The sequence below is a fragment of the Phytophthora cinnamomi genome (genome assembly GCF_018691715.1).
Source record: "Phytophthora cinnamomi strain GKB4 chromosome Unknown Contig58, whole genome shotgun sequence".
NCBI lineage: Eukaryota > Oomycota > Peronosporomycetes > Peronosporales > Peronosporaceae > Phytophthora > Phytophthora cinnamomi.
Genome location: NW_027150991.1, coordinates 369,200 through 382,365, shown reverse-complemented (window position 1 = coordinate 382,365; position 13,166 = coordinate 369,200). Strand labels below are relative to the sequence as shown.

At 57.6% G+C, this 13,166-nt stretch overlaps 6 protein-coding genes across 6 annotated transcripts; 3 read left to right on the top strand and 3 right to left on the bottom strand.

Moving 5' to 3' along the window:
- Positions 1–991: 991 nt before the first annotated feature.
- IUM83_14413 (Smad nuclear-interacting protein 1) lies at positions 992–1,878 on the top strand (the record flags this gene model as incomplete). The annotated part of the gene is made up of 3 exons (XM_067939158.1): positions 992–1,182; positions 1,281–1,486; positions 1,565–1,878. The coding sequence occupies 3 exons, from the start codon at positions 992–994 to the stop codon at positions 1,876–1,878; spliced, it is 711 nt and encodes a 236-aa protein (XP_067787663.1).
- A 231-nt stretch (positions 1,879–2,109) lies between these two features.
- IUM83_14412 (ribonucleoprotein-associated protein) lies at positions 2,110–2,496 on the bottom strand (the record flags this gene model as incomplete). Its single annotated transcript, XM_067939157.1, has 1 exon — positions 2,110–2,496. The coding sequence occupies one exon, from the start codon at positions 2,494–2,496 to the stop codon at positions 2,110–2,112; it is 387 nt and encodes a 128-aa protein (XP_067787662.1).
- A 2,010-nt stretch (positions 2,497–4,506) lies between these two features.
- On the top strand, positions 4,507–6,285 carry IUM83_14411 (Mitochondrial import receptor subunit TOM70; the record flags this gene model as incomplete). Its single annotated transcript, XM_067939156.1, has 1 exon — positions 4,507–6,285. One exon carries the CDS (start codon positions 4,507–4,509, stop codon positions 6,283–6,285), a length of 1,779 nt encoding a protein of 592 aa, XP_067787661.1.
- A 358-nt stretch (positions 6,286–6,643) lies between these two features.
- IUM83_14410 (octopine dehydrogenase) lies at positions 6,644–8,193 on the top strand (the record flags this gene model as incomplete). The annotated part of the gene is made up of 4 exons (XM_067939155.1): positions 6,644–7,099; positions 7,184–7,233; positions 7,306–7,565; positions 7,646–8,193. The coding sequence occupies 4 exons, from the start codon at positions 6,644–6,646 to the stop codon at positions 8,191–8,193; spliced, it is 1,314 nt and encodes a 437-aa protein (XP_067787660.1).
- Positions 8,194–8,350: 157 nt separating this feature from the next.
- IUM83_14409 (Parkin coregulated gene protein) lies at positions 8,351–9,025 on the bottom strand (the record flags this gene model as incomplete). Its single annotated transcript, XM_067939154.1, has 1 exon — positions 8,351–9,025. One exon carries the CDS (start codon positions 9,023–9,025, stop codon positions 8,351–8,353), a length of 675 nt encoding a protein of 224 aa, XP_067787724.1.
- Positions 9,026–10,570: 1,545 nt separating this feature from the next.
- IUM83_14408 (DNA cross-link repair protein) lies at positions 10,571–12,921 on the bottom strand (the record flags this gene model as incomplete). The annotated part of the gene is made up of 6 exons (XM_067939153.1): positions 10,571–10,849; positions 10,918–11,182; positions 11,268–11,721; positions 11,809–11,881; positions 11,948–12,204; positions 12,279–12,921. 6 exons carry the CDS (start codon positions 12,919–12,921, stop codon positions 10,571–10,573), a joined length of 1,971 nt encoding a protein of 656 aa, XP_067787725.1.
- Between the last annotated feature and the right edge of the window lie 245 nt (positions 12,922–13,166).

The following is a 13,166-nucleotide window of genomic DNA, read 5'->3' as shown; positions in this document are numbered from 1 at the left end:
TTCCTCGTCCTCTAAACACCTATACCAGCTTGGCCTCACGTTCTGTGCGGCCCAGTGCTCGTGGACAAGGCTTGGTCCTATAGCCCGCCACTACAGATGCGAATCATTGCACCTGTGGTCGTTGGGCGGAGTATCAATGCCCATGCGTGCACGGCTGTGCTGCGCTCCAAAATATGCATTTGTCGGTGTTCACTTCAGTTGCACCCTATTATCGCTATGGATGCCTACAAGCCATCTTCGCCAACTCGATGATCCCTATAGATATCGAGTCGGCAATCGGTGCTGGCACGACAGAAGGTCCTCAATCACACTCGCCCCCCCCAAAAAAAAAAAAAAACCGGGTACGCAGCCGAGGAGAATGTATACCCGACGACTCGCCGATCGTCTGCTCACGCTGTCGCGAAAGGGGTCACAACATTCGGACCTGCGAAAGAAGACGACAACTGGAACTACATCGTCACCTGGGTCCTAGGTAGCTTTAGCTTCGCAATTACTTCTACTTGAATTACATTAATCAAAACTGCTCCACTTAACCCCTTAACCGTTGCCGGGGTCGATCAATCGAATGGTCTATTCTTTTTGATGCTTAAGGGGTAGCTAGCTGATGAAGCAGTGACCGCCATAATCCCCTTGAGACCCTCGCGTTTGTGCTCGAGTAGCCCTTGGCGAGCAAATTGATGAGCAGTGTGAGCAACACGCGGGTCTGCTTCAGCGGCAATGATGAGGGTGAGGTTTCCGGTAGGCCCATGACTTCCATGCTATATGTTGTGGAGTGGTGGATGGGCGTCGGTTGCATGGCTGCAGGTTAGCTATTCTAATTTTTAGGAGTGTCATAATTCTAAGTTTCGCAAGTACTGACCGAATAGCAAACGCCTGACCGAATTGCAAATTCCCAATCAAACACCTGACCAAATTGGAAATTCCCCGTATAGAAACCCCGAGTGAATTCGTTTGTAGAGGGCCTCTCACTTTTTAACTTCCAGCTCGGGTCATGGAGCGCCGTCGCCGCCGCTCGCGCTCTCGGTCTCCGCCGCGCCGCAGTCGCTGGCAGGAGAGAGGGAGATCCAGATCCAGGTCCAGATCCAGATCGCCGCCTCGGCGCAGCAGGCGCGAGGAGCGGGAGCCGCCGCGGGCCCGGCGCAACGAGGACAAGAAGACGCGCGACTTCTCGCACCTGGTCCAGTGCGTCGCTGGCTGCGAATGAGCGGTGGTCTATGCTGGACGCGGAGCTAAAGGGTCTGTGTGCCTGTGTGTGTGTCTGCGTGTTGCTGCGGCTGCAGGTGGGGCAAGCAGGAGGATGAGGACGAGGAGGAGGAGCCCGTGGAGGTGGAGAAGCCCAACTTCGGCCTCACGGGGGCGCTGGCCAAGGACCAGGCCACGGGCAACATGCAGAACGGCGTGGTCATGAAGTTCTCGGAGCCGCCCGAGGCCCGCCAGCCGACCAAGCGCTACCGGTTCTACGTGTTCAAGGACGACAAGAACATCGGTGCGGACGCTGAATGGCGGAACAGGTTTGCAAGTTGGGCACTAACTTGCTGGTGGTTCGTGTGTGGCCTCGATGCAGCGACGCTCCACGTGCATCGCAAGAGCGCGTTCCTCATCGGACGCGACAAGGCTGTGGCCGACATCCTGACGGAGCACCCGTCGTGCTCCAAGCAACACGCGGTGCTGCAGTACCGGATGTACCAGAAGGAGACAGAGGACGGCCTCGGCTTCACGCAGGAGGTGCGGCCGTACATCATGGACCTCAACAGCACCAACTCGACGTTCCTAAACGGTCACAAAATCGAGGGCTCGCGCTACATCGAGCTGCGCGAGAAGGACGTGCTCAAGTTCGGCGAGAGCACGCGCGAGTACGTTCTGATGAATGCAAGTTAGACCCGGCACGACAACCAAAGCAAATGTATTCGCAGAAAGGAAACACATTAAAGGAGCAATAGAGTGGTAGGAACAGCGCAAAATGCGTGGGTTGTGATGGCATTTCAGCAGATATTTGTGCACTTGACTAGCAGCGCACCAAAAAGTCTGTCGGCCGTGCCACGCCGGAGCCTAGACGACTCTGACGCTGCACGCACCGGCAGACCGCCTGCTGGCAGTCAGTCGAGGCGCTTAAATTAGGAGTTGCTCGATCTGCTCGCGCATGCTCTGGATCTGCGGGCCCAGCTGCGAGGCGTCGTTGGACGTGATCGAGGCGGAGATCACGGGGCGCGACACGCCGCAAGCGCGGCCCAGGGCGACCTTGGAGGGCACGAACACGTATGGTACATTCTTGTCTTCGCATAGCAGCGGCAGGTGCAGCAGGATCTCCAGGGGCTCCGTGTCGGCGGCCATGACGATGAACTCGGAGATGCCGCGGTTCAGCGTCTTGGTGGCCTCGTTGGCGCCCTTCTTGATCTGCTTGTAGTTGGTGGCCTGCTGCACCAGGTCCAGGATGGACACGGTCAGCTTGGCGTCCGCGAGCGGGTAGGCCTTGGGGTTCACGGCGGCGTCCGACATTCTTCTAGGTAACTTGCTCACGACCGATGGATCACTGCACTGTTGGGGAATGCGCCGCTGCCTGCCCTTGAACCGACATGGACTCGACACTTCGCCACCAGCCAAAAGGCTCGGACCCACGCGCCAGTCATTGGTTATCAGATGGCGTAATTACGCGAAGTCCCGTAAAAACGTTAGAAACACGATAGAAATGGCTTCACGCAGAAACCTAGGGAATATTCGTCAACCGAGAATGGCTTTGCTCAGGCGCTTTGGGGACTTGAACCGGTGTCATAGGCGGCAATGTCATCGTCACTCGGGATTCGTAGCGGAAAACTGTCACGGCAATGCAAGGTTTTACCACTTCTATTCCACGATTCTTAATTAAACTTCGTTTGCAGTGACGCTTACTTCGTTGCCTCGTCAGATCATGCTTTTTCTTCTTCACTGCGATTGTTTGGCGTTACATGTAATACATGTAGCTCAAATGCGATATAGTGAAAGTATCTGTTCTGATGCTGCTCCCGCAGTCTATCCAAAATGCAAAACAGTTATTTTGTCGATTTTGATCAATTCTTATAGTTCTCGGATCTGTAGTGTTGGAATTCAACACTACAGATCCGAACAGCCAAATTCTTGAATCCGTTAGTGCGAGGCAAATCACTCCACCACCGCAAAAGCAGCTGGAGTATCGCAAGTGCGCAACGATCACAACGAGAGCGACAACGAGCCGGAAGCTTTCTTTGCTCCTACGTTGTCGACCCGCGAGACTCACAGGGTCGATCGGGCTAGCGAACATATGTATTACTGCGTTGCCGTCAGCATATGCACGTTGTGCCTCTTACGCTTACTTCGTTGCCTCGTCAGATCATGCTTTTTCTACTTCACTGCGATTGTTTGGCGTTACATGTAATACATGTAGCTCAAATGCGATATAGTGAAAGTATCTGTTCTGATGCTGCTCCCGCAGTCTATCCAAAATGCAAAACAGTTATTTTGTCGATTTTGATCAATTCTCTTATATAGTTCTCCGGATCTGTAGTGTTGGAATTCCAACACTACAGATCCGGAGAACAGCCAAATTCTTGAATCCGTTAGTGCGAGGCAAATCACTCCACCACCGCAAAAGCAGCTGGAGTATCGCAAGTGCGCAACGATCACAACGAGAGCGACAACGAGCCGGAAGCTTTCTTTGCTCCTACGTTGTCGACCCGCGAGACTCACAGGGTCGATCGGGCTAGCGAACATATGTATTACTGCGTTGCCGTCAGCATATGCACGTTGTGCCTCCACAATTTCTTGCCTCGCCACTAGAAACTTGGATTAAACTTGAAAAGCTTCGTGAAACAATCAGAAGATCCAAACAAAGTGCTGATCATTGGTACAGGTCACCGTTCGGTTACATGAGTGCACTAAATACCTTAGGCTCTCCATCGCCCGATTCTTCGGTTGTGATGAGGTAGTACATGTAAAAGATCGAACCACTAGCACGACGCAGTCGAAGAATCGAGCGGTGGAGTACCTGGTACATGCATTTAGTTGCTTTAGTTGCTGCTAGCACTGGTCGTGTAATGTGCTAGTATCTGCAATACTGTACTTAGTAGTGAAGTGGCGCTCGAGCAAAACACGATCGTTTCATCTCAGTGCAGTAAAGTAATACGCTGTCTACTTGGGCCAGCAGCTTCCCGCCACCAGCAAGTAACCCCGGCTTACCTGACGAAGCACTCGAGTGCCTCAGCCGGATTGTTGGTTCACTAATAATACTACGTCCAAAACGTTATGTTGGTGAAGAATCGGCTAATAGACGGTACTTTCATGAACTTCTTCGGGTTGCGGCGTTGTGTTGTGAGCGCCGACCTGAATCTTCTTCGGCGCTCAAACACACGACGAAATGCAGCCTGCTCGCACTCCACTCAGGCCTGTCTTGTGACGACGATGTCCGCTGTTAGAAACGTTTCTAACGCCCCCTTTCGCGATTACTCGGGGCTTATTTTGACTTTTGTATCTGGATCGGACGTGCGGCCACCAGAGATGGAGCAGCGCGCGTTCCTGCAGCTGGCAGTGCTGGCGTCGCTGGCCACGATCAGCGCCTTCGTGGCGTTCGGGGTCTTCCGCAAGCGCCAGCACAAGCAGATCGAGGATGTGAAGCAGCCGCAGGTGGCGACAGCGACTACCGCCCCCAAGGCGCAGGCGCAGCAGCAGGAGACGAAGAAGGCGGTCGAGGCCCCCGCCCCCAAGCCCGCACCCGCGCCCGCGGCCAACGTGGGCGAGCAGGAGGCCACGCTGGCCACCAAGAAGTACAAGGCCGGGGACTACGACGGCGCCGTGGAGCTCTACTCCGCCGCCATCGCCAAGTGCGAGCTGCAGCAGCCGCTGGACGCCCGCAACCTCAAGGTCATGTACTCGAACCGCGCCGCGGCCTACGAGAAGCTGCAGGACTTCGAGGACGTCATCGCCGACTGCTCCAAGGCCCTGCAGCTGGACAAGAGGCACCCCAAGTCCTACCTGCGCCGCGCCAAGGCCCGCGCCAGCACGGGAGACCTGCGCGGCTCGCTCGTGGATTACGTGTGTCTGCTGGTCATCTCGGAGGAGAAGCAGGAGCAGGTGGACGAGAACTTGGCCCAGGAGATCAGCCGCATCCACAACGACATCACCGTCAAGGAGATCGAGGACGCCCAGCAGAACAAGCAGAACCCCAAACGGTACCTGCCCGACCAGTTTTTCGTCACGTCGTACTACTCATCCTTCCACCCGAGCGACGACGAGAACGATATCGTGGCGCAAAAGTCCTCGGAGGAGTACACGGCGGAGCTGGAGGCTCTCGAGGCTGGCGATGACACCCGGCAGCAGCGCGGTCTGCTACTTACGAAGCGTGGACTGGCGCTGAAGAAGGAGAAGGAGTACGACATGGCGGCGAAGGACCTGGAGGCCGCCTGCAAGCTCGTCAAGCCCGACGAGGAGGCGTACTACACGGCTCAGATTGAAAACGGCACGTACCACCACCTGCGCGGCGAGTTCGAGCTCGCTCGCAAGTCGTTCGAGGAGGCCCTTGCTGCCAAGCCGCACTCCATTTTCGCCAAGATCCGCATGGGCGGCCTTTGCTTCGACCAGAAGGACCTCAAGAAGGCGCTCGAGTGGTTCGACAAGGCGCTGGCCGAGAAGTCGGAGTGCTCCACGGCGTATTTCCACCGCGGCCAGCTCCACTCGATCGACGTGTCACCGGACGGAACGAGCAACGAGTCGTCGATGGCTGCTGCGCTGAGCGACCTCGAGAGGTGCATCACCATCGCGCCTGATTTTGCCATGGCCTACATCCAGCTTGGCGTGACCCACGCGCGCAACGGCAACTTCCAGGGCGCCGTGGAGTACCTTACCTCTGCGGCCCGCATCACGCCCGAGGTACCGGAGATCTACAACTACCTCGGCGAGACGTACATGCAGATGCTGCAGGCCCCAGGCAGCACGGTGGACCTGAAGACCGTGGAGGAGATGTTCGAAAAGGCGATCGAGCTGGACCCGTCGTACCCGATGGCCTACATCAACCAGGGCAACCTGCTGGTGCAGAAGGGCACGGAGTACGGCCACCAGGCGCTAGCGCTGTTCGAGAAGGCCGTGGAGATGTGTCCGCGCTCCAAGTTCGCGTACTGCCACCTGGCGCAGGTGTACATGGCGATGCAGGAGTACTCGCGCGCCATCGAGCAGATCGACAAGGCCGTGGCCTTCGCCTTCAGCAAGGACGAGCTCAACGAGCTGTTCGCAATCCGCGTGACGGCCGAGACGCACCAGCAGGCGTCCGTGCTGCTCCACTAGCTGGAAGGCGATCTCTAGTGGAAGACAAATAGCAAATGTCCGTGTAGACCAAGCAACCTGAGTTCTTGCCTCTTCGCATGCTCCGTCCCACACCCGTCAAAGTATCAGATTAAACGGGCTTTGATTCTCCTGTACAACCTTATCAGCTATATCGTCTCGGCTACAGCACCCGAAGTCACTGCATACAATTACAGTCTTTAATCGCGATATATCACCTGCTATAGACAAGTCGCTGTTACTTGTTTGTCGAGGCCAGCAGCTTACAGAGGGCGTGCCGGTGCCTCGACCAATAGAAACGTCATTCGATCTTCGCATCCCAAGCAGCAGAGCGCTCCCCTCCACCCCTTCCCTCCCCGCCATGACCCTCTCCGTGGCCACCGCACGCGCCGAGCTCAAGCAGCGCGTCCCCTCCGCCGCCGCGGGCGTGGGCGTCGTGACCATCTGCGGCGGCGGCAACGGCGCGCACGTGGCGGCCGCGTACCTGGCGTCCAACGGCGTGCGCGTGCAGGTGCTGACGCGCCAGCCGGAGCGCTGGGCGCAGACGCTGGAGCTGAGCACGGCCGGCAGCAGCTGGGAGGCCAAGGGCGTCATGACCGGCCGCCTGAGCCTCGTGTCCAAGCACGCCAAGCACGTGATCCCGCAGTCCGACGTGGTGATCGTGGCGGCGCCCGCCAACGCGCACCCGGCCATCCTGGAGCACGTGGCGCCCTACCTCAAGAAGGGGGTCAAGCTGGGCGCGCTCTTCGCGCAGGGCGGCTTCGACTGGGCCGCCAAGAAGGCGCTCGGCGAGGAGACGCTCGCCAACGTGGACCTGGTGCGCGCTGACAAGTAGTTCGTAGAGTGTGGACTGGTTGACTGACCTCTGGTTGTTGGTGCTGCTGCTGCTGCCGCTGTACAGCTCTTCGGCCTGCAGAACATCCCGTGGATCTGCAAGGCCACGGAATACGGGTGAGTTGACTGCTGCTGCTGCTAGAGAAGAGATCTCGTATCGTAGCACTGACGACTGGGCTTCGACTGCAGCCACAAGTGCCGCATCATCGGCCCCAAGCAATGCCTCTACGTGGCGTGCTACCCGGTGGAGCGCAAGCAGGAGGCGGCAGCACTCATGCAGACGCTGTTCGACATCCCGTGCAAGACGGTAGCCAACTTCCTGAATCTGACGCTCACGCCGTCCAACCAGATCATCCACCCGGCGCGCTACTACGCCATCTTCCGCGACTGGGACGGCAAGCGCAGCTACACCCACGAGGAGCTCAAGAAGCGCGAGGGTCTCACGCTGTGTACGTATTGCAGCGGACGGGATGCTGCTGCTGGTTCTCATTTGAGGTTAACACCTTCCGTCCTTGCTTCTTTGCCGCAGACGCCGACTTCGACGAGTTCTCCGCGGAGCAGTTGACGATGCTGGACAACGAGTTGCAGCAGGTGAAGTACGCGCTGCTGCAGCGTTTCCCCGCTCTGGACCTGTCGGACGTGCTGCCCATGGGCGACCGCGTGGTGAAACACTACGGCAAGGACGTGTCCGACCGGTCGTCGCTGCTGCAGATCTTCCGCACGAACCTGGGCTATGCCGGCTGCGCGACGCCGCTGACGGAGGTGTCCAAGGGCCAGTTCCAGCCCGCGCTCAACTCGCGCCTGTTCTGGGAGGACATTCCGTACGGCCTGTGCATCCTGAAGAACATGGCCGAAATGCTGGGCAACTTCCCGACGCCGCGCATCGACTTCATGATCCGCTGGCATCAGCAGTACATGGGCGTGGAGTTCCTGAACCCGGACGGTCAGCTGAACGCCCGCGAGCTGTGGCGTACAGGTGCGCCCAACAAGTACGGCATCCACAGCCTCGAGGACCTGGTCTCGACGTCGCTGCCTAAGGAGATGCGTGACTACCGCCACCCGCGCTCCCGCATTTAGGCCAAGCGCTCTGTAGATAACAGCGAGTCGCGGAGATGCAGAGTGTATTTGGTGAGGAAGGTGCGAGCCTGAGCCGCCTGCAATACGATTCTTGTGCATAGAGTCCGAGCTAGTCTTGCTATCGCCAGCCACGACTGCTCTAACCCCGTGACAGGTCTCACGCCCCGCAGCAGCTCTGGAACGCCGGGACGTATTGCTGGATCATCAAGTGCGCGTCGTCCCTGCCGTAGGCCTCCATGGTCTCCAGCGCTTCGGCCACGAGCTCCTTCGTGGCGCTGTCTCCGGTGCCGAGGTGTTTGTCCTGCAGGATGTTGCACAGCGGCAGCAGCGAGCGGTAGTAGTCCGCCAGCGCGGAGCCGACGCCCTCGCACACCACCAACTGCTGTAGCACCAGCAGAACGCGGTGCACCACGGCCTTCTCGCGCGTGCCCAGGGCGCTCTTGAGCTGCTGCACCACCTGGGGCAGGGCCTTGAGCACGCGCGTGTCGCGCCGGCTGCTCTCCAAAAGCCCCATGGCGGCGTCGAAGGCGAAGGACGGGTACGGCTCGAGCTTCTCCTGCAGGCCGCTGAGGCAGATGGGCAGGAAGTGCGCGAAGTCGAGCTGCTCCAGGCTCGCGGTCCACGTCACGCGGCGCACGCCGTGGCGCGTCTCGATGAGCAGTGGCAGCTCCTCCTTCTCCAGATACTGGCGGAACTCGCTGAGCTTGGGCTTCTTGGACCTGCCGCCGGACGTGTTGGGTCGAGAGGAGCCCGCGCTCGATGGGGGTCGTCCTGGCTCGGTGGAGTCCAAGGAGAGGACTTGACTCTCCGCTGCGCGGCCTCGAGACGCCATCGCTCGGTATCGAATGCGACGCTTGGCCGAATCCCAACAAATACGTTACCAAAGGATGACCAAGAATGACTTCGGTTCGACTCGCACAGAGGATCAGAGCACCACCCCTGGCCTGCAGTTGAAGATTTGCCAGCAACCACCTCCTCTCGCGCTCCTGAAGACGCAAGCTCAGAACCATTATTGCTCGCGTGTGCTTGAAGATTGCACAGATCAGCACGAGTGGATTTCGTGGATTCTAGGCGTCGAATGCAAGAAGTGTTTTGTACATGATCAAGAACTCGCTACATCTACTGTACTAGTACTAAGTTACTGCGCGCACTCACAGCTTCCAGGTTGGGTTTCTCGGTGTGGCTGCTGCGGCGGCGCGACGCTGTCTTGCTTGTGCGCATTGCCGAACGAAGGTCGAGTTGTGCTTGAAGTCGAAGAGTCGAGACTTGGTGTGCTGGGGCCGGACTCGCGACGTTGACGCGCGAAGCGGCCGCGGTTTCAGCAAAGGCAGGGGCTCAACGACGGCAGCAGCAGGAGTCGTTCGTCGAAGCAGAGCTGTAACCTCCTGTACTTGTAGGAGTTGGCTGTAACTCTTATCGTCAACGTCCTCACCTGGATTGGGCTTCTGCAGCTCCTTGAAAGCCAACTTGTTCGTTGTATCCAGGATGGTTTGGCTTCGGTCAGCGGCGCTGCGAGGAACTGCAGCAGAAGCCGCGTATTGAAGGCGATTGAAATCGTTCTTGTCACCTTTGACACTCCACTTGCTGTTGTCAAACTGTGGGGCTTGAGGTCCATTGTCCGCAGTGAAGAATGGTTCGGCTGAACGAGTCTGCTCGAGCTCGACGATGGCTGCTTCCGGTTCGTTGTCGAGGCTGTGCTGGTCCGAGGCGAGGCACGAAGCTGCACGACGAGCAACACTGAAATTGATTTCGGAGCTTGCGTGTGGATTCTGGAACTCCGCGAACCGAGCGGAGTCGATTACTTGGATCGACCAGCGTGGGTCGATGTCCGCTGCCGCCGCTGGGTCATGAGGGTTCGAGAACGCGGCGAAGCGGACCGCGTCGATTGCTTCAATTGAGGTTGAAGCGATGGTTGACGTGGGTCCGTAGAACCGGACTAAAGCGTGGACCCGGCTGCGGCTGATCGCTGCGGGGGCGCGTGTTGCCGTGCGGACGGCGGCGACGCGGGACTCGAACATGGTAACAAGACGGCGAACAGACCCGTTCGAAGCCATGGTTGAGTTTATGGAGGTTGGTGATGTTGGTGCTGGAGTTGGTGCTGGAGTTGGATAAGCAAGGTGGCTTGCTCGGAAGGAGTAAAATCCTAAAGTGAGAGAGTCTCGGTGGCGCCGGAGCTCGTGAACTTCTCGGTGTTCTCGAATTCTGGGTTTTGAATCTCTTGTCGTCAAAAACCATCAATCAATGCGACAAGGTGCGTGGAAGAACTTGAACTATGCTGTCTTTCTCGCTGAAAGAAAAATTGTGGCTTTCGAAATATACTTTTTTCCAGAGTAAATACTTTGTCTATAATGCAGGCTCCACATGTACGTGGGCGCAGCTACTGCACCGAATCAATCACACTAGGATTCACGGTTGTGCGTGGTTCCAGCTCGCAGCGATTCGAATGCGCATTGAGATGTCCTCCACCACCGGTCGTGTGGGCGGTACCTTGTGCCTCGCGAGCTTCACGAGCTTGTTTCTGCTCTTGCTTGAGGTCCTTCAGTTGCTGCTTAATGTCTTTTTGTTGTTGTTTGAACAGAACCGATATATTGTGGAATGCTACCTGGCGCAACACGTTCACCTGCTTGGTGGCTTGCCGCTTATTGCTGCAGTTCACCTACAGTAAGCGAAACGATGTAACGTCAGCTAAGATAGCACACGTTATCGAAAGAGGAGTTGGCGCACCGTCGGGATAATGGCATGGGGGTTCACAACTTGAACAAAATCGCAGAGCTCAGCAAAACTCGAGTGCTCGCTGTACGGAACACCATACACATGGATCTTGCCTGTTGGGTCCGTGCAGCAACTGGAGATTGATCGTGGATTCTTGCCGCTGAAGGTCCAGCCTGTAGGTCGAAACGCTACGATCCGCCGAAATCGAAGCCGGTGCTTTGCCAGCAGAACGGATAAATTGTCCATCTGAAGGTCTTGCATCCGAACGACGTGTAGGCTATTATCATCGAGACAGTAGCAACGTAAGCATGTTAGCCACGACAAACCAATCACTTGCCACAAACAATACATGCATTTCGTACTTGGTCGCTGCGGGCTCAGTTGTCAAGAGCTGCATATCTTGGGAGGGCCAACCGAAGGTCTCTATAATTTTCAGTTTTGCCTTGGACACACACACTTTCTTCTGGAACTTGCGCGCGATTTCCATGAACAACCGTTCTTTTCCGATCGTGTACGATCCAAAGAGGCAAAGCACTTTCTCCTGCTTGAAGTGCTTGTCCATGAGCTCGAGCGCGTGGTTGACCGCAACTTGCTGGGTTGGAAACGTGTACTTGGGGTCGCAGTAGGTCGTATCCAGATACACGCCATCCAGACGATTGATACCGACGATCTTCCCGTTGTGGTCAATCTTTTCATCTCCAGTCGGAATGTGGGGTTGGAGCGCGTGGTAGTCCAGCATTTTCCTGTGGAACCGGAAGTCACCTGTGTGCAGGTACGTCTTGCCGTCCTTCAGGCGGAAAAGGATGATAGCCGACCCTGGGCAGTGATTAGCATCCATAAAGGTCACTTGCACGTCCCCGACGAGCACAGGCGTGTTCATTCCCACTGGGTGAACATATTTACTTTGCACTCCGAGCTCCTGGACGACAAGCTTTGCCGTGATTTCATTGCAATATATGATGCCGCAGTCGAAATTCTGCCAGGAGCACCATACATAACATCAGCGTGATCACAAATTGGACACGGTCATGAGTGAGCTCACCTTGCCGAGACCTCCGTAGTGGTCCGAGTGGAAGTGCGTCAGAAAATAAATGCTCGAGTTCTCCTTGCAAGCATATTGGAACCCGTCCACAATGAACGGCGGGTTCGTCCCTTGGATGCACTTGTAGTCCGGATACAAGAGACGTCGTCGCTGAATTGCTTTGCGCGTGAATTTGAACGGCACCGGCCGCTTCCTCGCGTTGAGCACAGCCGCCGTCTTGGAGCCGCGCATCAACACGTCGAATACGTTTGATCGCTCTGCAACAAAACCCAACAACATCAGCTTGGAACCAAAAGCCAAGACCCCCAAGTCGGAGATGATCCCATCCTACCCATAGCAGCAGCCGCAGATGACACTTTCCCCGACGACGACTGCATCATGATGGCAAACGCGTTGGGTGCGCTCTTGCGCTCCGCCTTCTTCTCCAGCCTCGCCGCGATCGTCTCCGCCTGCTCCACCTCCGCCATGTCCCCGGGCCGCACGCCGAACTTCTGGCCGCACTGCTTCACGTGGCGGATGCGCCGCATCAGATCGATCTCCGCCATGTCGGCGCCGCAGATCTTGCACACGTAGCCGCACTCGCCCTCGCTGTCGTAGGCGTCGGCCTCTTCCTCGTCCTCGTCCTCCTCCTCTTCGTCTTCGTCTGCCGCTTCCGCCTCCTGCACCTGCGTCAGCTCCGCCACCTGCGTCTGCATCTCCTCCTCCTCCTCTTCCTCCTCCTCTCCTTCCTCCTTGCAGACGTCTCCGCTCTGCACAGCCACCGCCACTGACGCCTGCTGTTGCTCTGCCCGATCGAGGCAGAGGTTGACGTGCTGCGCGCGCTGGCGCTCATCGCAGAGCGAGAGGTCCTGGCCGCACGTGGGGCAGTCGACGCGCTGCGCGTCCAGACACGCGTTCAGGTGCGTCTCGCGGTCCGCCACGCTCCAGGGCGCCATGTCCATGGAGCACACGACGCACCGCACGAGCTCGTCCATGGCTGCAGCTCTGCGGAGCGACACTGTGGCGCCCGCAGGTTTGAATTGCCCGCGCGCTTATTGGCGGAAAGTCAGGTTGCGCGCGCGCTGATTGGCCCGCCAGCTGCTCCTTCAACGCCGCATCATCACTTGAAACGCCGGAGCCGACGCCGAGCGCGGCGCTAACGCTCGCTGTTTCTTCGACGTGCGCGTGCGGCGGCAGCCTCCCATTCGCGAACGCGCAGAGGCGGCAGCAGCACAAGCAG